The 22142-nt window shown below is 40.1% G+C and overlaps 1 protein-coding gene across 1 annotated transcript in view; it reads left to right on the forward strand.

The window, feature by feature from the left end:
• The first annotated feature begins 5413 nt into the window (after nt 1–5413).
• The window catches only part of Vegfc (vascular endothelial growth factor C), a 102827-nt gene continuing 86098 nt past the window's right edge, over nt 5414–22142 (forward strand). The window contains exon 1 of the mRNA XM_055593687.1: nt 5414–5842. Coding sequence (XP_055449662.1) covers nt 5696–5842 — 147 coding nt within the window. The 5' untranslated portion in view covers nt 5414–5695. The remainder of the gene's footprint in view (nt 5843–22142) is intronic.

The raw sequence follows: 22142 nt of genomic DNA on the forward strand, positions 1-22142 counted from the left end.
ATAGGGTGAGAGTCAAATGATTTTCTAATTCCACAGCTAAATGTTTCTATAGGTGTGAGAGATAGTCTCTCAAAAGTCTTCACTATAGCATTTTTTTTGTTTGTTAAGGTTCATCAATTTCAAAATTTTTATCTTAAATTTTATTGAATTTTTAATTCTTCTAGTTTTGCTCTGAAACTTGGGTGTCTCTTTTGTTGTTACTTTTTAAAAGTTATAATCATTGTTGACATTAAAAGCACTGCCTTTTCATATAATTTTATTACAATGATTAGTCAAAGAAAATTTTTTGGAGAACCACATGCACTGGCTCTCCAGCAAATGGCTACAGAATCTGGGGGCATAACCAGTGAATCCAAAACTCTGAAAAGGGGCAAAAGCCTGTTGAGAAATCTTCAAAAATCAGTCTTGTAAACTTTTAATAAAGCCTTTGACAAAGTCTGACCAATAAATGTCAGTTTAAGACAATGTCTACTTGTCTGACACTCAGAGCTGTCTCAAGGAATTGATTTAACAAGGTTTACACTTAATCTCTCTCTCATGAACTTCCTGTTATTGACTCCCAAAGGAAAATAACAAAGAGAGCAGTGACAAAAGACAATGTTGTTAAAAATGCAGCAGATTTCTACAAGGGATGTGATAAGTACAATCAAATAATCAAAGCATCCCTGAAAGGGACTCTTAGGAGACAAAAGTCACCACCATGCACTTGGCAGCTTAATAAAAAAGTAATTGTGAATGAAATCTAGTGGGAGCTAGAAAAATCTCCAAGCAAGAATACTCAAGGCCACCAGGGGTTTGATTTATTACTGAATTTAGGGTTTTTAGTTTGAGCAATGAGAGATATTCTGATCTTTGTGGGACCTCCTGACTGCTGAGTTCCCCAAATAACAGTAGGCACTCTCAAGTAAACAAAAGTTGCTCTTCTTCATGGTTTATTGCCAGCATGGAAAACAGCTTTAACAAACCTTATCAGTATCTTAGTTTGTCAGAGGTAAGAATACTGAAGAGCTTCAGAGTCAGTACTCAAGTTTTAAGATAGATCTTTTTATAAATTAAATTTTATTTTATTAATTACACTTTATTCACTTTGTATCCCCCATAAGCCCCACCCTCCTCCCCTCCTAGTCCCACTTTCCCTCCCCCTTCTTCACCCATGCCCCTCCCCAAGTCCAATGATAAGGGAGGTCCTCCTTGCCTTCCTTCTGATCTTAGTCTATCAGATCACATCAGGAGTGGCTGCATTGTCATCTTCTGTGGCCTGGTAAGGCTGCTCCCCCCTCAGGGAGAGGTGATAAAAGAGCAGGCCAATCAGATTATGTCAGAGGCAGTCCCTCTTCCCATTACTATGTAACCCACTTGGACACTAAACTGCAATGGGCTACATCTGTGCAAGGGTTCTAGCTTATCTCCATGCCTGGTATTTGATTGGAGTATGAGTCTCTGGGAAGACCTCTGTGTTCAAATTTTCAGGTTCTGTTGCTCTCCTTGTGGGGTTCCTGTCCTCTACAGATCTTACTATTTCCCACTTCTTACATAAGATTCCATGCTAATTGCCCAACAGTTGGTCATAAGTCTCAGCATCTGCTTTGATAGTCTGCAGGACAATCAATAAATGGGACCTCACCAAAGTGAAAAGCTAAAGGAGAAGGACAGAATCTAACAGATGTTAAAGCATGCCCAGTGTATCTGAGGAAAATAAAGGTGGAATTTGCTGAAAGCACTGTTTGTTTGGGACTGAAGCCATCCTTTATGCTTGGATCATATTTTTGCAGAACTACTATGTAGAAGTGTTAACAACCTCTTACGAGGTGCCTGTATATAAACTGGCTACAAATTAGATTACTCTTAAATTTATCTTACTTCTTATCCATTTTAAAAAATAAAGGTACCAATAGTTTCAAGACCTCCCAAACAATTAAATCTTACAGGCCAGGCTGCTCAGTGATGGGAATAAACATTGATCCCACATGGGAACCATTGCCTCATGGAGGGAATCAGGGTCAACCTCAACCTTAAATATGTGCAATCATCCCTGGACCAAACCCAATGCAAACGGAAGTGAATTTTCAAGCAGTAATGGTTTCTGCTTTGCCAACAAAGCCTGCAAGCCTGAATAATAAAGTGCACAGACCAGCCTGATTAAGACTGCATGATTATACTTCCTGTCCCAGGTTTTCTTCTTCTTCTGTATTAGCTTAAAGCTCTTGTCAGTTCCCCAGTAAGGAGTCCATTATCTTCCCAGTAGAAAATTTCTTTCTTGAACCACTACTACTTGTTTCCAGTTGACTTTCAAGGTGGTGAGTGATGGAATTTGGCCCAAGGGAGACTCACAACTCTGATAAAAAAGTGGACATAGACACATAGTTATTTGCCATCAAACACTGTTTTCACAAACATCAGAAACCCAATATCTACAACAAACTGGTACTAATATCCAACTGTTACCCAATTCTCTCGTCTCCATTTCTCCTAACAAAGTAATATGTTCTGGAAAACAAAACAAAGCAAAACAAACAAACAAAAAGTAAAATGCTCTCCCCCACCCTACTTTAGAAACACTTTAAAAATAAGAGTAGCAGTGGATCTAAAAAGATTTTGCAGGAAGTCACTGACAGAAAAAAAAAAAAAAAACATAAGAAAGATCTTTTTAAACTTCAAAATAAACTGTAACTAATATAAAAAATAAAAATTTAATTAAAAAATAAACTTCAAAATCTATTACTAGTTAATTTAATTGTTTTAGGTGTTAAGCAGGGGAAAATTCTTTAGCAATTCTTATGTCTTACTTTCTGAGCCTTTTTATCCTTTATAATGTGTGCTTTTAATTAATATTTTACTGTTGTTATTATTATTAATTATTAGTTCTTTTAATCCCTAGGCTTCATGCCTGGTTGATAAGCGTTCTAACACTGAGCTGTACTGCCAGCCCTGTTTTATTGTTTTTAAAGACTACTGATATTTCTTTACTTAAACACTGCTTGTCATAAATTTTTTTTACACAAGGCAATAGCAGTAAGCAGATAACTATATTTAGTGGAAAAAGTATATACTCATGAATTTTTCCAAAAATATCTTGTCACTAATATATTTTGATATTTGTCAAATTTGTTGATTTTGTGATATTCATACTATGATACACACCTGAGGCTGTTGGAATTGTGTGACTTCCCAAAGTTTGTTGTCTGTATGAGGCATTCTGACATCCAAGTTTTTTCCCAGAATGCCTTAAATCCTGGTGGTGTGCCCAAGCATGTTTTTACAACGCCTCTTTGTGACTTCAAGTGCAATAAAAGTTGAGAATCATTGCCCTGGGACAAGATTACAAAGACACTCCATTTCTACTGGAGTCAAAATCCAGCCCACACATAGCTTTTCTCTTCCTATAACTTTACTAATATATGAAGGTAAATGTGACAAGTTATTTAAATACATGTACAAGAGGAACACAGAAAGAGGGGGTCATGTTTGCAATGTCAAGATCCCAAATTACCTCAACACATTGTTATGGGCTGACAGCTGGCCAAGGCAAGGTGGAACTTACTCATGATAAGCAACTAAGCACAAATTAGGGTCAAGAAGGCAACTCCTGGCACAAACGCAGACTAATGCAGAAATGGAGACATGACTAAACAGCAGTACACATGAAGATTTCTTGAGAAATCTGGTCAGCTCTAAAAGTTCTTTGCATCAACAGTACATTTGGCTGCCAGAAAATAAACTTAGTCCAAGGTTAAGTCAACAAATGCTTACTCTCCGGACAAGGAAGACCTTTTTGTGCATGCTTCATCGCAGTATTTTAAGTATGGAGTCATGTTCTGAATGGTGTGCTTTATGACCATAAACTTAGCATGATGGATATGGATAATGGGAGCTGTCAGATTAAAATAAAAAGGAATCTTTCACTGGAAGGAAAAGTTAGCTCTGGGAGAACGTGACAGATCTTTCCAAAATATTTGAGGGGACTACATGAGGAACTTAGATTAGATGAAGTGTGCAAAATGCCAAAGTCAAAAGTAATTTTTTGAAGACCTTCAATAAAGGGAAGGCACAGCCACACCACGGAGCATTCCCTGTTTGCAAAGATATTGAAGCGTTTATGTAAATGCTGGACAAGCAGACCTCCAGATGGTAAAGAAAAGCCTTTCCTCCATCCACAATTTTATGAATTTTTAACGTAAGTGCACTTAATACAGTTTTTGAATAGATAAGAGCCTCCATGCTTTATGTGCTGTTGAAACTGCTTACGTGGAAAGCCTGCAATCTGCTCATCTGCCCCAAAGGGGAAAGCAGTTGGTATCAGCACGAAGTCCCTAGGTGTTTTCCCAAAGATAAAAAGCATCACAACCATTTGCTTTCAGCACAGAAATTGTCCCATTCACATCATCCTCTCCCTCTTGTAAACTGCAGGTGTATCTATCAGGCTTGTCTCTCTCAGTGCTCTTCAAGAGTCTGGCCCATCTCTCCCTCTGCTGGAAGTTTAGGTCTTCCTGAAGATCACTGAGGGCATCTACCTCAACAGACTGTGCTATATCCTGAGATGTCCTGCATTCTTGCTTCATTTTACCCAGAAAACAGTGTTGGTAGGGGTGCTGGGAAGGACAATGCTTAATTCTGTGGCCCCAGAATTCTTTGCCATAATGGTGACTTTCTTTTGGAAGTGTTTTAGGACTCTCAGGCTAGTCCCAAACTTCTCTGGGCTCTAAGGACAAAGAAGGCATGGAGTAAGACTTAACTCCAAGGGAAGCAAGGGCTGAAGCTTGCATTTCCTCCAACCCACTATACCTGCTTCCTCCCCAGCAGCCCTACTGTCGACCCCTTTCTAAAAGCTGAGCTCGGTCAGGTCATGTGGTCTCCAAAACTAGTCCTGCAGGGTGATCCAGTCCCCAGACTTAACTTGAGCCTCTGGTCGCCCCCTCCCAGCAGAGCCCTGGGCAAAGGGCAGAGAAAGGGAAAGCATAGGGAGGATGGAGGTGGGGCTGTAGGAAAAGCACGGGGCTGGAGGGAGCGAGCTTCCGAGGGAAAGAGAGGAGGGGAGGGCAGCCGGGGTTCTGGCACGCTCCCTCCCTCGGCCCCTTTCTCTCACATAAGCGCAGGCAGAGGGCGCATCAGTCATGCCCTGCCCCTGCGCCCGCTGCCGCCGCAACCGCTTGGTCCCGCGCGCACTGGAGGCTCGAGCGCCCGGGAGATCGCGGGCCTCGCCGCCGCCGGGCCCCGCCGCCCTCCTCCGGTCCCCCGCTCCGCAGCCACCACCACCGCCACTCCCGCGGCTCCTGTGGCCCCGGCTCCTTTCACTTAGGGCGAGGGGAGGGAGGAGGGGGACGAGGGACCCGTGGGCTCCGCGGGACGAGTGGAACATCGCGGAGTGACCGGGCTTAACCCCCCTTCTTTGCAAAACGCCAAAAACAAAACCGCGATCGGCCCCCCGGCGCCCTCGTTTCACCTCGCCGGCCGCCACCGAGGGCAGCTCGGATGTCCGGTTTCCTGTGAGGCTCGTACCTGACACCCGGAGCCTCTCCCCCTGAGCGGGCTGCCGTAGCGGAGGGCAAAAGTTGGGAGCTGCTGAACTCCGGGATCGGCTCGCCCAGGGGGGTCCCCGGGAGGAAACCACGGGACTGGGACGAGGACGGGACCTCTGCCTCGCGCCCCCGCCTGAGCCTGCTAGCGGACCGGCCTCCTCGCTCCCGGTCCTTCCACCATGCACTTGCTGGGCTTCTTGTCTCTGGCGTGTTCCCTGCTCGCCGCTGCGCTGATCCCGGGTCCCCGCGAGGCGCCCGCCACAGCCGCCGCCTTCGAGTCCGGACTGGGCTTCTCGGAAGCGGAGCCCGACGGGGGCGAGGTTAAGGTAGGTGTGCAGACCCCGCCGCCGTACTGAGTGGAGGATCCAAGGCGCCCAGCCCTGGACTGTGGGCTTGGCGTCCCTGGGTGTACAGAGAACCTGCCCTGGAGAGTGTGTGCATAATTATTTATTTAACCTTTGGATCCAAAGTTAGAGATTGGTGCATGCTTTCTTAGAGCAAAGTTACTCTTCTTTTTTTTTCCCCCTCCAGTGGAAAGCTGTTAGAAAGGAAAGCGGCTTAGAGGAGGGAAGGGCCCAAGGAGGTGTTCAATCACACAGATGGAGCCTTCTCCTTCAGAGTGGTCTCCTGGTGCCAACAGGGGAACGTGTACTCTGTACCGGTGGCGTGGCTCCAGAAAGATTTCATAGCTGTAGGAAATGCTCTTTTCTTTCCCTGGCTGGTTCCTTGGACTCCAAAGAGCTTCTGGGGTGTGTGACCAGACAACCAAGGTTTATGCTCCTGGAGTTTTTATAGCAGGAGCCTGGGGCTCTGTGAGCTACTTTGGAAAAAAAAGTGTAAGTAAATCTAGTAACTGGATGCGAAGGTTTTAGATTTCAGAATTAACTTGAACTTGATCAAATCTACGATGTTACAGAGATTGGAATTTTTTGAATTATAATCAAGTGATACCTTTCCCCTCCCCAATTATCAACTCCGTTCCTAAATCGTGGCTATGAGATAATGAAAATGGAAGCATCAATTTGTTTGTTTATTTTGGTTTTAAGTAAAAAAAAAAAAAAAAAAAAAAAATCTCTTTTCTAAACACGTTAAGGTCCTTTTGAAGACATTCTGATTCTCCAAAGTTGTCATATCTTGTACTGGGGTAGTTCTCACTGGAGCCTTCTAAAGAATACATTTGTATCATCTTAAAGTTTATACTTGACTTCTGAACTTCTGAAAAAGTTTTGCATTTACAGCACTGTGAAGCCCCTCCTGGCTGGAAACAGACTGAAATGGCTTATTGTAGCTCACTGCAAGAGTCAAAAAGGCAAAGGGGCGTGTTACTCCCAACTTTCAGGTGACTTTATTGGTGAGCGGACACTGAATGTACAGATCCAGTCACCTTCCCTGAGTTTTGTCTGAGATAAACTTTAATATGGACAAGAGTAATAATACTTTCTCAAATACCAAACTGCCTTTGTGCTCACATTTGGTGATAATACAGATAGCAGAATTTGCCGTCCGTTGTGAGAATTTGTAACTTGCAGCACAAACATATTACTATAACTATAAAAAAGAGATACCATTGTCCCTAAACGCTGTAAAAGTGAAGCGCTGGACCCATTAGTACTTCCTGTAACTTGAGCCCTTGAAGTTTGCCAGACCTGTTCACTTTCTGCCTCTGCAAATTCAAACCCAATGCCTCATCCTCTCAATTGCCTCTGATAACTGAGCTTCGATTTACAGTAGGAAAGTGGGAAGCCTTGAGTAAAATGAGAAGCATTTCCTGATAAACCAGTGGCTTATACCAGAGTCAGTCACTACTGGAACAGTCCTGAATAATTGTGCCAGAGCATGAATGTGTGTAAGTGTGTCTAAGAGCTAAGGTTTGTTTTACGGGAAGGCAGAATGTTGGTTGTAGGATTAAAAAAAAAAAAAAAAAAGTTCCTTCGTTTTTAATTTTTAAGGGTCCTGTCATTAATCATTAAATTTATCCATTTCCTTTGGAAATCAGTGCATTTTGTTTGCACAATGTCTCTTTTCCTATTTAACCATCTTTTAAATCCTGTATGTTGAACAAGATATTTGGTGTGTGATATGACTTTTTTAATCTTTCGGAGGAAACATTTTGTACCTTTGAATTTCATGAGCAGTGTACTTTTGCCAAGTGGGTAAGTAGGACCTTGACAGCTACTTTTACAGATGCTTTCAGTGCATCTATGTCTTTGCTATGAAACTTGCATACAGTGACCCAAACACTGGTGTAAAGGCTCCATGTCTCTCCCTAGTGGTCTTTAAAAGCACCTCAATTAGTTGTAAGCACTGAGAACTGGAGGGAAAACAGTTGTTAATTTCCTATGGATGACATAAACCCCAGGAAGTTATTTCACAAGATAAATAAAAGATGCCAATTATATATAATTAATTCATACAAAGTTTTGTTAATTAACACATATGCGTGAAGCTTTTTTAAAATTCACAAGTGTGAAAAGCCAATAAGCTATGAAGCAAAGGTCATCATCTAGTCTTCTTTGTGGTACCCAAGGCCATCCAGATAATTGGAAGAGGATTTAGTAGACGCCCCTTTCTATTTTTTTCATGGTTGTGTGATTTAATGAATAGTCTAAAGTATTTTCTGAAGGGTGTTAATGCTCACAGGTCAGTGTCAGAAAACTAAGGCTACTAGATACTGTAGGCATAGAAACAATTATTTGAAATGAAATATACTAGAAAACTTCTGAGCTGAGGAAAAGCACCTGATTGCTTTCCCTAATGATTTGCAGTCCGAGTTTGGGTAGAGCATTGTCTGCATAGTTGGAGTTCAAGAATTTAATTTTAAGAAAGACGCTGGTTTATGACAAAAAGTAAATCAGAAAGAAGGATGACATATCTCATACAAAATGTAACTATCAAACTTTTTTCTTTCATTGAAAATATTTTTTTTCTCATGTAATATATCCTAATTCCAGTTCCCACACCCTCTACTTCTCCCAGCTCCTCTCATTTCCACTTTCTGTCTCTTGTTAGAAAACACAAGGCTTCTCTGGGACAATAATAAAATGAAATATAATAAAACAAAAATTAATACATTGGAATTGGAAAAAATACTGAAGAAAAAGAGCCCAAGAGAAAGCACAAGAAACAGATTAAAAAAAAACAAACAAAAAACAAAAAAACAAGGCCTGATAGGGCCTTATGAGACAAGGAACCTCCTCAGATGCCCCTGATTTCATTTTCTGTCCCGGTGGGCATTCAGCCTGCTCTTAAGAGTAGTTTGTTTCTTCTGGGTTAGGGATAGGGTCATGTGTCCATTTCTCCTTTCATCAAGAGAACCTCATCCGGTGTGGACCCATGCTGGCCCTGTGCATGCTGCTTCAGTCTCTGTGAGTTCATATGTGTTTTGATTATGTTGAGTCAGAGGCCTTGTTTCCTTGGTGTCCTTCAGCTGACTCTTACACTTTTTCTACTTCCTCTGCAGGGTTCCCTGAGCCCCAAGGGGAGGGATTTGTTAGAGGCTTCCCTTTTAATGGCTGAGTGTTTCAAGGTCTCTTACTCTCCACTTAATGTCTGACTGTCAGTGTCTGTATTTGCTCTAGTCTGCTGCAGGAGGAGGCGTCTCTGGTGATAGCTGAGCAAGGAAGGCACTGATCATCTTTGTCTTTCTGAGTAGCTATCAAGCTTTTGAAATACAGTATTTCTTCCTTTGAGAATTTTGTTCATGTATAAAATGTATTTTTCACACATCCACTCTCTATTTGGCCTTTCCAGCTGTTTCCAGAAACCCCCCCCACCACCAATTTTATATTTTCTTAATTTGTTTTCAAAAAAAGTGTGTTGTCCTGGGTGTGTAAATACCTAGGTCTTTACACATTTTGGTTTACAATAGGCCAGGTTTTCTTCACCTTTTAACAAGTCTCTGTGTGTTTTAGTTTGTTATTTATGGTGTCAGCTAAATCAATGACAGTGTTCTTCAAAGCACCGTATGCATGCCTGCATCAGAACATCCTGGGTAACCAGATACCAAGTAAATCTCTGGGCTTTGGTTAGATTACACTTGAACTAATAGCCCAAGTCATTTCCTTTCACAATAAAAGTGCTACATGGTGCATGTGAATGACTAAGTTCATCAGTTTTTAACATGATCTTCTTGTAGTTGTTCAGTTTGTGAAATAATATGTCAGGCAGAGGTCATCTTGAAAGGCATGCCATTTCTCTGCTTACCCTGAAGTGAAATAGTCAAGATAAATTATTATCTATTAATATGAAATTGACTTTAAACCATTTTGCGTGTTCTGAAATTTGGGAGAGACTCATCAGTGTGGCTGTTTGATCTGGGAGCTTTGATGTGAAGGAGGAGCTTGAGTAGTCATTGGTTGTGCATTTCTAATAGATGAATTCATCAAAATCAGAGCTAGACTTGCTCTCTAGGATAGGGTGGGGACATGAGAAGGCAAATAGGGCAGTTGGGACCTGTGGACGGCTATACAGACAACAGTAAATTCTCCTAAATTCAATATGTTTACATAGCTAGAGTTCGCTGGTTGTCTCACCAGCCAGCTTACAGGGTTTCAACTTAACACTGTGAGTCTTAGGAGAAGGATTATTTATGATCCGAAAAAACAACAACCAGACTCTTGAAATCAGTCGTAACATTGGATAGACATCATAAAGACTTTTACTTGGGGGAGGGGGGTGGTCTGATTAAGAATTATATTAGATGGAGAGTCAGGCCTAGCCCCAGCAGGACAGAGACAGAAGGAAAAAATGAAGGAGCTGTCCCAGAGGATGGACCCATCTGTCTGGTGATTGTGAAAGTCAGAGTAGGAGAAATTAACCCTGGCCTTGATGGCTTTGTCATAGGACAATATTGTTTGTATTTGTAGAATCATGCTATTTCACAGAAGAGGGTGAGTAGCAAGGTTACTTCATCGATCACATATGCTGCTACCAGGAGTAAGGCATATTTAGAAAAACAAAACAAACCTTCAATGTAAGCCCTTAAAACAGTAGTTCTCAACCTTCCTGACGCTGTGACTCTAATACAGTTCCTCATGTTGTGGGGGTCCCAAATCATAAAGTTCTTTCATTAATAATTCATAACTGAAATTTTACTGCCGTTATGAATCATAATGTAAATATCTGATATATAGGATCTCTGGGAAGTAACCCCCAAGGGGGTTGTGACCCACATGTTGAGAACTTAAAGCGACATAATTGTCTAGTGTTAGTAGGGGTTAAGGCATGTAATAAACTTCTGATGGTTGTTACTATACTTTCTATGAAATATTAAATTGTGGTATATTATGAAGTATTCAACATACAAAAATGTAATTTTATTCAAGTAAAAGAGACTTGTGTATATAGCTGTAATGAGTCATCATTTAGTTGTAGCCTTGTCTGGGTTTCTGGTTCTACTATCTATGCTTCTTGATTGGAATCTCTCCCTCCACAATACCAGAATTCTAATATTAGGGATAAGAGACTTTTAAACTCTCCTTATTTCATCCCACATCAATTTCTGTTAGGAGCTTAGAGTTTGAATTTCTAGGAGTCTACTCTTAGGAGGGCAGAGATTTACCTAAGAGAAAGGTGGGATCCTTGTCACCCTTTCTCAGTTTTCTGATAGCTAAGGTACACACTGGCTATGAAGGCTTCCTTTTCCTCAAAGTATATTTAAGTGTTTTTCCCATTCTCCTCTCAGGTTTTGCCTTTAGTCTGTATGATGCTGTGCTTTTGGTTCTAAAGACGGTGGAACCTGGGAGAATGGAGGTAATAAATGAGGTAGACTAAAATCTCATGCAATGGCCAACTTTATTCAGAGCATCAGATAATTTATATACGCTGAGGATTAAGGGGGGGTCACATGTGTAAAGTATACAATCACAAGGGCAAGCCACATGTGGTAGACAAACTGCACATGGCAAAAACATGTTTTTCCAGAGAGGCATATGAACAAATAACAATAGACAGTTGTTAAGAATATCTGCTACACCTGGGAGGAGCACAAAAGACAAAATCCAAGAACAAGTCTGTGGTTTTGAAGAAACTGACATCAGTAAGACACTTGTGAGCTTTTCTACAGGCACTCAGAAACCTCCTCACAAGACTGTGTTCATGAACCATGTTCTGAAAATGCTGGATACATATGGGTTCGAACACACCATCTTTCATGGCCTTTCACCTCTTTCTATTTCTTCTCAGTTATGATTTGCTGATTGATAACTCTCTTTTTATCTCATACCATCAAATAAAATTTTTATTTATTTTTATTGTTTTTTATAATTTATTTACTTTATAAACTGATTGTAGCTCCCTCTCATGTCTCCTCCCTGTCCCACCTTCCATTCCTCTTCCTCTCAGAAAGGGGGAGGTTTCGTCTCTACTATCTGACCCTAGCATATTAAGTCTCATCAGGACTGCTAGGATCTTCTTCCACTGTAGGCTGGCAAGGTTGAATTCCCAGGGGGAAGTGATCAAAGAGTGGACAACAAAGTCCATGTCAAAGACAGCACCTGCTCCCCTTACTAGGAACCCACATAGAAACTGAGCTGCCTATAGGCTACATTTGAGCAGAAGGCCTAGGTTCTTTCCTTGCATGGACCTTGGTTGGTGCATCAGTCTCTGCAGGACCCCCTTAGGCCCAATTTGTTGGCTCTGTTGATCTCCTTGTAGAGCTCCTGTCCCCTCTGTGTTCTTTTGTCCCTTACTTTTCTATATGACTCCCTGCACTCTGCCCAAAGTTTGGCTATGAGTATCAGCATCTGCTTCAATACTCTGCTGGGTGAAGACTTTCAGAGGACATCTATGTTAGGCTCCAGTCCCATTCCCTCTCTTCAACCTCTTCTGGTGTCTATTCTATTTGCCTTCCTGAATAAGAATTAAGTGCCCTCCCTAAGGTCCTTCTCATTATGTAACTTTTTATGTCTGTGAATGATAGTGTGATTATCCTGTACTATATGGATAATATCCACCTATAAGGAAATACATATCACATTGTGTCTTTATGGTTGTGGGTTACCTCGTTTGGGATGCTCTTTTCTAGTTCTGTCTACTTGCTTACAAATTTCATGATTTCCTTAGTATTAATAGTAGTATTCCATTGTGTTTTAAAAAGCAGTTAATTACTGATTTCAGTGTTTCTCCTTTAGGTCTACAGTCTTTATTCCTGTCCCACCCCAATTTGAGAAGGTTTAGAATGGTCAATTTGGGGGATTTAGCTTTTGAGAAGGAGATAAAGTCATTTTGTTTGCAACCTGCCTAGTTGACTCAGTTTTAATTGGATGTTAGAGGACATGGTTCCTGCGTGTGAGCATGCGAGCTTCTCTCACTGTCAGCTCGGGGCTTACCTTAGCTGTTCCACATTATACCATCCTCCAGATATGAACTACTCCTTACATACTGAGAGGAAGGGTGAATAATACTGTTTTTCAGCATTTTGAGAACCTTGGTGGACCCGTTGTGCTCTGATATCATAATTTTTTAAAATTTTTTATTAATTACACTTTATTCATTTTGTATCCCCCCCATAAGCCCCTCCCTCCTCCCCTCCCGATCCCACCCTCCCTCCCCTTTCTGCATGCATGCCACTCCCCAAGTCCATTGATAGGGGAGGTTCTCCTCTTCTTTCTGATCTTAGTCTATCAGTTCTCATCAAAAGTGGCTGCATTGTCCTCTACTGTGGCCTGGTAAGGCTGCTCCCCCCTCAGGGGGAAGTGATCAATGAGCAGGCCAATCAGATTATGTCAGAGGCAGTCCCTCTTCCCATTACTATGTAACCCACTTGGACACTGAACTGCCATGGGCTACACCTGTGCAGGGGTTCCAGGTCATCTCCACGAATAGTCCTTGGTTGGAGTATGATTTTCTTGGAAGTTCCCTGTGTTCAAATTATCTTGTTCTGTTGCTCTCCTTGTGGAGTTCCCGTCCCCTCCAGCTCTTACTATTTCCCACTTCTTACATAGAATTCCATTCACTCTGCCCATCAGTTGGCCATCAGGCTCAGCATCAGCTTTGACAGTTTATACTGCAGAAGCTTTCAGAGGTCCTCTGTGGCAGGTTCCTAGGTTGTTTCCTGTTTTCTTCTGGCTTTCAGAGGCCCTCTGTAGCAGGTTCCGAGGTTGTTTCCTATTTTCTTTTTCTTCTGATGTCCATCCTCTTTGCTTTTCAGGATGGGGATTGAACATTTTAGTTAGGGTCCTCTCTTTTGCTTAGTTTGTTTAGATGTACTCATAATTTGATGTTACTGTGTATTTCACTTCATCTCCACAGATGGCTGTCATATTAGATAATGTAATACATAAAACATATTACATTAAACTTAAGGGCACAAATTACTTAACCAGGCGTAACAGCCATACTTTAACTTTGAAAAGAGGGTGGTGGTGTTTTTTGTTTGTATGTTTGTTTTGTGTGTGTGTGTGTATGGGAGCTAAGATGTGTTTTGATCATGTTAATTTAGTGGTCTTTGTTTTGTTGGTGTCCTCCCACCCCTCAGGCTTTGACTCTCTTTTTACATCCTGTTCCACAGGGTTCTATGAGCCCAGAGGGGAGGGATTTGATGGAGACATCCCGTTTATGGATGAGTGTTCTCTCACTGTCTGCATTCTGTATGGCTGTGGGACTCTGTATTTGTTCCCATCTGTTGCAGAAGGAAGCTTCTTTGATGATGGCTGAGCATGCCACTGATGATGATATTTGTCTTTCTGGGTTGCTATCAAACTTTTTAAATTCAGTATCTGTCTTTTTTTTCTTTAAGAATTTTATTCATGTATACAATGTATTCTGCTGATATTTTGATTTGTGCCTTTGTGCTTGCCTAAGTGTGCCCATAGCAGGGGAGGCCAGAGGTCTACCTTAGTGACTTCTTGACTCAATCATTTTGAAACAGTATTTCTTACTGAATTTGGAGCTCATCTGTTTGGGTAGGGTATTTGTCTCAGAGTTCAGACCAGCTTTCCTGGATTTCAAGTGTACTTTGCTGTGCCTGGTTCATTATATGGGTATTCTGGTTCAAAATCTGATCCTTCTGCCTGTACAGCAGACACTTTTTTGTCAGCCACCTCCACATTTGTAAAAGACTCACGCTTTCATCTCCTTTCAGGATCTCAACTAACTCCCCTGTTCATTGCAGCAGTGTGTAGAGGACAAAGAAAAACACACTACAGGCATGAGGGCCAAGAAGCTACATTTACTCACGAAGGAGCATGAAGTTTCTTCCAGTCCTTACCATTTTGCTCTACCTTGGACTAAAAATAGATCATAGATGGTCAGTGTCTGTCTGTCTATTTGCCTGCCTGCTTGCCAGCTGACCAGCTTGTCTGTCTGCCTATCTGTCTGTCTGGGTCAAGGTTTCACATAGCCTAGGTTGTCCTGGAATTCTCTGCATTCTGGGATGACCATGAACCCTCTTTCTTTTACCTCTTTAGTTATGGGATTGCAGGCTTTTGCCATAATGCCTGTTATATAATTGTTCTAGCCTGCAGAAATATTGGAAGAACAACTGCTTAGCAAGGGCCCTTGAGAAAATTTCTAATAGATTTCAAAATGACATTCCTTCTTTCATGTAAAGTATACGGTCTTAAGTGGTGAAGGCTTCCTTTCTCCTATGAACGCAGAACTTCTGTACTTTGCTTCCAACTTCCAAGATAGGTGTGCAGATATCATCATCATTGTTTGTAACTTGTTGCCATCATGTAACAGCCAACAGCAGAAAGGCCTGGATAGAGACTTAAGTAATGGAGATGAGTGTGGGCTCTGTTACTTTTCTGAATCCTTATCCTGGCTGCCAGCAGTCACTTCCTGTCAGTGCCTCATACTCCCAGTAGAACAGCCCATGTTAGCTTCTTTACAAGTAAAGGGAAGATAATAACAAAGTGTCACACTGTATCATTGAGGCTTAAAGATTAGATAGATAAGTGACTGAAAGAGGGATGGATTAGCATTATGCCTGGCATAAGGTTAGCTTTCTAAGATGTAATGGTTTGGCTTTATAATTAGAGGGAAAAGCATAGATTATGTCATGAGCATTCTAAGAAATACTGATTATCTAAAACATTAAAAACAAATTTAGTGCTTATAATGTATTTTAAATGATCCTATTTTCTAAGAGGTTAAGCCTGTAGAGAGTTAACTGTTTGTTTATAGCACATTTTCACCTGTGCTTGGTTGCCTGGGTTTTTGTGTGTCCTTGGAAATGACAGCCCAGGCTATAGAACACAAGACCAGGAAACCCAGAATGATAGGGTAAGTCTCACCTGAAGTGATTCTTATTTGGATATTTTGGATAAAAATACACTGGTCCACACAAAAATTATATTATGCCACATAATTTCATATGAACTCATCTTGAATACAGTCAAAGCTTAAAAACACAGAACTTTCGTGAGGCAAGTGTGAGATACACTTTGTCTTAAGAACAAAACAAATAAAAAAAACACTCCCTAATGAATTATGCTAATTATAAATATGCTAATATGGTACTTCAATGTGTAATCATCTAACATCCCAACAAAATTCTTATGAATGCTGATAAATGTGTAAGCCTAAAGTTAAATCGTTGCCTGAAATATTAAGGTGCATTTTCACCAAAGAAAGTATGAAAAAAAAAAACTCAGTGGATATTACATGCAAAACTTCTATGGACTTGCTAAGAAAAGTGAGTTTTCGTTGTTGCTTTGAGACTGTCTTCCTGAATGACAACTGGCACAGACTGTAGCTTCCTTGCTGAACTTTAGATGAATCATGGAATTGGCAGTTTTTAGAGGAAGTCTGGTTTACCTGAAGACTCTAAATGTACTCAAAATACCATACTTGGTGTTAGTTGATCATTTTATTAGGGAATCAGTCACCACTATGAATTCTCATGTGTCCAATGCTGTGTGCTGCTGGGCATTAAGGCATGTGAGTGAACAGAAAAACAGAATTAAGAAAAAAGGCTTTAATTAGATATCTGATGTCAAATGTTTGACCATAAAAGCATATACATACAAGTAACATTTTCCAGACTAAGCAGGTTATATTTATGTATTTAGGACTTATGTATTATACATCCATACATATGTATGTAACAACAATCAAGAGAAAAAGAGGCCATAAAAAGCAAGGTATAATTCTAAGCTCTAAATATGATCTGGAACCTAGTCATTTTATTAGATGCCAGTAAAGATGTTCATTGGAGTATTTTAGGTCTTTTAAATCAGGTATCAATCATACTTCTAAACAGAACTCAGTAGCTCCATGACATAAATGAATACACACACAGACTTTAAATTATTTGTATGTGTGTGTGTGTGTGTGTGTGTGTGAGACTGCATGTACACTGGTGGCATCTTTTAAAAATAATTTTGATTTTTTTCTAATTTACATATTTTATTCAATTTACATCCTTTTAGCCCCTTCCCTCCTCCCCTCCCACTTCCACCCTCTCTCTCTCTCCCCTCTCCCCCATCCCCTTTTTCTCAGGAAAGGAGAGCTCCCTTTCTCATCCACCCCAGCTCATCAAGTTGCATCAGGACTGAAAGTGTCCTCTTTCTTTGTAGCCTGCCAAGGCAGGCCTGCCAGAGGCAAGTGGTGTAAAAGCTAACAAGTGAGGCCCTGTCTGATGCAGTCCCCACTTTCCTTACTAGAGTACCCTCCTGAAGCCTAAGCTGCCCATCTGTTACCTCCTTGTAGGGGGCCTAGGTCCAGCTCACGTGTCCATGAGTCCTTGGTTGATGCTTCAGTCTCAGCAAACCCCATATGGGCTCTGGTTAGTTGGCCCTGTTGGTTTTCTTGTGGAACTCCTGTCATCTCCATGGCCTTTTCTCTTTCCTCCCACTATTCCCCAAGACTCCATATGCGTTGGCCAATGCTTGGCTGTGAGTCTCAGCATCTGTTTTGAGGCACTGCTGGGTAGAGCCTCTCAGAGTACAACTCTGACAGGCTCCTGTCTGAAAGCTTAGCAGAATATCATTCACAGTGTCAGGATGGGTGTTTGGTTGGGCCAGGCATTGGTTGGACATTCCCTCAATCTCTGCTCTAACTGCTCTATCTTTATCCCTGCACATCTTGTAGGCAGGGTAAATTTGAGGTTAAAGTTTATTTTTAATTTCAAAATTAAAATTTCATCTAAGCACACAAATAAGCACTTATGTGGAAGATTCACAGCATTCAGATTCAGATTTTTATATAAAATATTTTTCATAGTGATTTTTTATTTACATACTATTTTTACCTAAAATACTACTGAGATTTTAATCTAATTTTACTTTTTGTCAAGTCAGGATTAAAATAACATTGCTTATTTAATATTCTTTTACTTTCAGAGAAAATATTCAAGACTTTGATAATATTTTGGAGTCCAGCTTGCCAAAGAACTAGGAAAGGTTGGAAACAAAATGAAGTAAAACAGAAAAAAAAAATGTATATGTGTACGTAGTATGCAGAGACAAACAGCACATCACGCTCATGGGATTTACTAACCATACTGGAAGCTACTTATCTGCTTCCTCAGACAAGTAGTGTGAATTGTTTACAGCCTTTTTAGAAATGGCAAACATAATTACCTCACTCAAAAAGATGAGTTGGTAGCAGCCTCTTATCTGTAACATTTCACCAAGAAAATGGCTCCTTTTCTTTTTGTTTCTCTGTTCACACTTCAGTCAAGTTTGTCTCTACTTCTGTGCCTCCATCCCCCACCAAAAAAGAGTAGATTCATTTGGCAAATTAAATCAGATTGGAGTATTAAATTAAATGTCTTGATTTTCTTTTAACTTAAGTGGCCACACAGCTGCCCTGTGTCCCGTAATTGAATTCCTATAATCTCTAAAATGCATTGCTGTTTCCGCTCACTCAAAAAGTTTCTTGGAAGTAGCCAGTTAATATCAAATTCCAGATTGGGACTGTTTGTAACCACCACAGTTTACTTTACTACAGTATCATTGCCTAAATTGAATATTTTTAATTCTTTTTTTATTTGTGTCTGTTTTGTGTATTTAGTTACTTTATTCTTTTTAAAGTCCTCTTCCAAGTTTATGTTTTGAAAAATGGAACACTTACTTAGATTCATGTTTGCTTATGGGTCGTGACATTAATGACATCCCAGGAAAACACACTAATCCTTTTGTCTTGGAGCCAAAGGTTAGTTTTGAGAGGATAGTGATTCATTGTTTGCTGTCTTTGAGTCTCCTGACTTTCTTTTATTTTGTTGGTGTTTATTCATGCCAAACTAGAATTTTAGGCCAAAATTATTCATGAGTCATAACAATCACACTTAAAATGAGGGAATCTGAAGTTGCTTTACATACACACGTTAAGCCAGTAATGAAGTAATAGATGATAATGTAAGATTTTTCCCTCTCTATGTTACTAGTACTAATACCTGACATATTACAGACCAACTCTAATTTAGGAAAATACGACTTTGTGATGCACCTAAATGGGTTCATACTATCATTGTGTTATGACAGGCAGTGAAACATGACAATAAATTAGAGACAAGGAACTCAAGGTTAGTATGGACTGCGGAGTTCTACCTTATTTGACTGTTCAAGTTCTTTTATAGCTGTCTTAGGCACTATTGTGTTGCTATGATTAACTCCACTACAAAAGCAGCTTATATAGGAAAGCATTTAATTTGATTTAATCTTTCAGAAGATTAGAATACATGATACAGAGTAAAGGCACATCTGAGAGTTCATATCTTCATCCACAACCACTAGGCAGAGAGAGACACTGGGAATGGCAGGGCTTATTGAAACCTCAAAGGTTACCCGAGGATCATGCTAACACCAAGGCCACGCCTCATAATTCTTCTGGAAGAGTTCCACCCACTAGGAGCCAATATTCAAATATCTGAGCCTATGGAGGCCATTCTCATTCAAGCTACCATCACAATCATAAAGGTTGAGTTATGTTTTTGTGACTGCCTCATTTTACAAGGAAGTGACTCTGTTTTGACTCATCTGCCCTTTTTTCCTTCTTTCCTTCCTTTTTCTCTTCCTATACTTATGAGCTGTTTGCTGCCCCGTAGTGGTAAGTAGTGAAACCTTTCAGACTAAGGGCCTAATAAAAATGAATTAAGCTACTTTTCTGAGAATATTCCCTTGGAGGTGAATCTCCCGCCCTGGCTTCCTGTTCTCCATGAAGTTAGTGTGCAGTGCTACCCACCATTACCTTCTGTTTTACAGCAAGCTAAAACGACAGAGCCAGATGATCATGCACTGAAACCTGAAAACCATGAGTTCAAATAAGTCTTTTTCTATGTAAAATGAGTAGATTGAGTACTCAGTAGAGTGATAGAAAAATGACAAGGACATGCTTCAAAGGGTACTCAGTCCTTCTTTAGCTGGCAATGTCTGAAATCCAATTTTGGCTCTCCTGTGCCATTTCTAATACTACTGTAGGCATTCATGATAGAGTTTTTATTACACCACGGAGAAATGTGTGCACTGTGCTGAGTGTATGTCTAATGTACCTCAGTTAATAGCTATGCTACTGTGGGGTTGGACAGCTTCCTCTTTATAAGATTGTCTCAGAACAATACATATTTAAATTAAGCAAAAATATAATTTAATTTTCAGTGCATCTTGAAATACCTTAACAACTAAAATTTTTATGCAACTTTCATTTTTGATATTGAATTCAGCTATACATTTTATTGTATCTTTTGCTTCTATTGTAAATAAAAATATATTTTTGCTTAGGTTGAGTTTTAACAGATAACTCAGTAAAATAACAAGTGCCTAGTTGCTATCAATCTGAATTTTAATGAATTTCACATAATGAGGTGCACATGGTTTAAAATCTTTAATTCTTTAATAAAAGGTCATCTATGTTTCTTAAGCATGGATTTGAATATGATGACTATGGATTTCATTCCAAATCAAGGGCTTACCTGAAGATGTATGGTTTTTACCTTAGAACATTGAAATGTTTTCTATAAAAGCTGAAGTTCAGTCTTTACAGAAGTGTTTGTCCAAGCCTAAGCTACTATAATTTTAATTGATTTTCCTGTGAGGACTTTGTTACTCTATAGGTCCTGTGTTTTTCTACTGACAATAGTTTTTTTCTTATCTATCTATCTATCTATCTATCTATCTATCTATCTATCTATCTATCTATCTTTTATTTATTTATTTATCTATTTATCTATTTATTTATTTATTTATTTATTTATTTATTTATTTATTTATTTATTTATTACAATTTGTTCATTTTGAATTTGGGATGTAGCCCTCTCCTCTCTCTCATCTTCTACCAGTCCTACCCATCCTCCCTCTTCTCGAACCCCTATGTTCCTTCCCTAGTTCACTGATAGGGGAGGACCTCCTCCCCATCTATCTGACCCTAGTCTATCAGGTCTCATCAGGGCTGGCTGCATCATCTTCCTCTGTGACCTGGCAAGGCTGCACACCCCAGGGCAAGGTGATCATAGAGGCAGCCACTGAATAATGTCAGACACAGCCCCTGCTACCCATATTAGGGAACCCACTTGGAAACTTAGCAGAGGACAATACATTTTTTTTCCTATGTGCAGTAGGAAAAAAATAAGACCTAACACTAGGGTCATTGTATAAAGATCAAATTGACTTCTAATTTAAAACATATTGTTTGACAAAACAAAGTATCTCATTGGACATTGTGCCCTGTGATACTCAAAGACATACCTGTTTAAAATCAAAATATCAGACACACAGTAGGAAGTTTTCCTTGTAGTAACTTCTAGTGTTTCTTTTTACATGAAGTGTAATTCTGGTATACTATTTTTTGATTAAATATTTTAAGTGTGCTTCAAGTTATTTAAACTGAAGGGGTAGGGAAGATATTGCAGGTGCACATAAACCACTGTGTGTGTGTGGAGGTCACAGGACAAGCTACAGGAGTCAGTTCTTCTCTCCCAACTTTGCTGAGGCCGTCTATATTCTTGAGTCTGCTGTGCAGGATAGTCCAGACTTTCAGGCCGGTGAGCTTCAAGTCAATTTTTCTGCCTTTACTTTCCATCTCACCAACAAGGGAACTCTGAAATCACAAATCCAAGTCAACAAGTCACCCTATCATCCCATCAAGTGGTTTTATTCGTTTTGATTTGTTTTTAGTGTGGCTTCTAGGGATTGAACTTAGTTGTGAGGTATACAGTTTGATGGTTTGGATGAGAATGGCCCTCATCAGATCACATATTTGAATGCAATGCTTACTAGTCTTCTATGTGGAGAACAGTTTGGGAAGGATTAGCAGGTGTGGCTTTGCTGGAGGAGGTGTGTTACTGTTCTTTGAGGTTTCAAAAGCCCATGCCATTCCTAGTTAGTGCTCCTCCCCTTTCCTGTCTCCTGTGTGGATCAGATGTAAGCTCTCAGCTTCTGCTCTAGCACTGTACTTGCCTGCCTATTGTTCCCTCCCATTACAGTTACAGACTCACCCTCTGAACCTGTCAGTGAATACCCTGTAGACAGTCTTCAGTAACTTGCCATGGTCATGGTATCTCTTTACAGCAATAGAAAAGAAGTAACTATAACACATTTTAAGGGCTTTTACCCACAAGCTATTTTCCTATTCCCAAACTGATTCTTCTAATGACAGAATAACTGTGTCCATCACTGCCAGAGCATTTTTATTGCTTATAATCTATCTATCTATCTATCTATCTATCTATCTATCTATCTATCTATC

The sequence above is a fragment of the Psammomys obesus genome, unplaced genomic scaffold (genome assembly GCF_907164565.1).
Source record: "Psammomys obesus unplaced genomic scaffold, mPsaObe1.curated_primary_1811, whole genome shotgun sequence".
Taxonomy (NCBI): domain Eukaryota; kingdom Metazoa; phylum Chordata; class Mammalia; order Rodentia; family Muridae; genus Psammomys; species Psammomys obesus.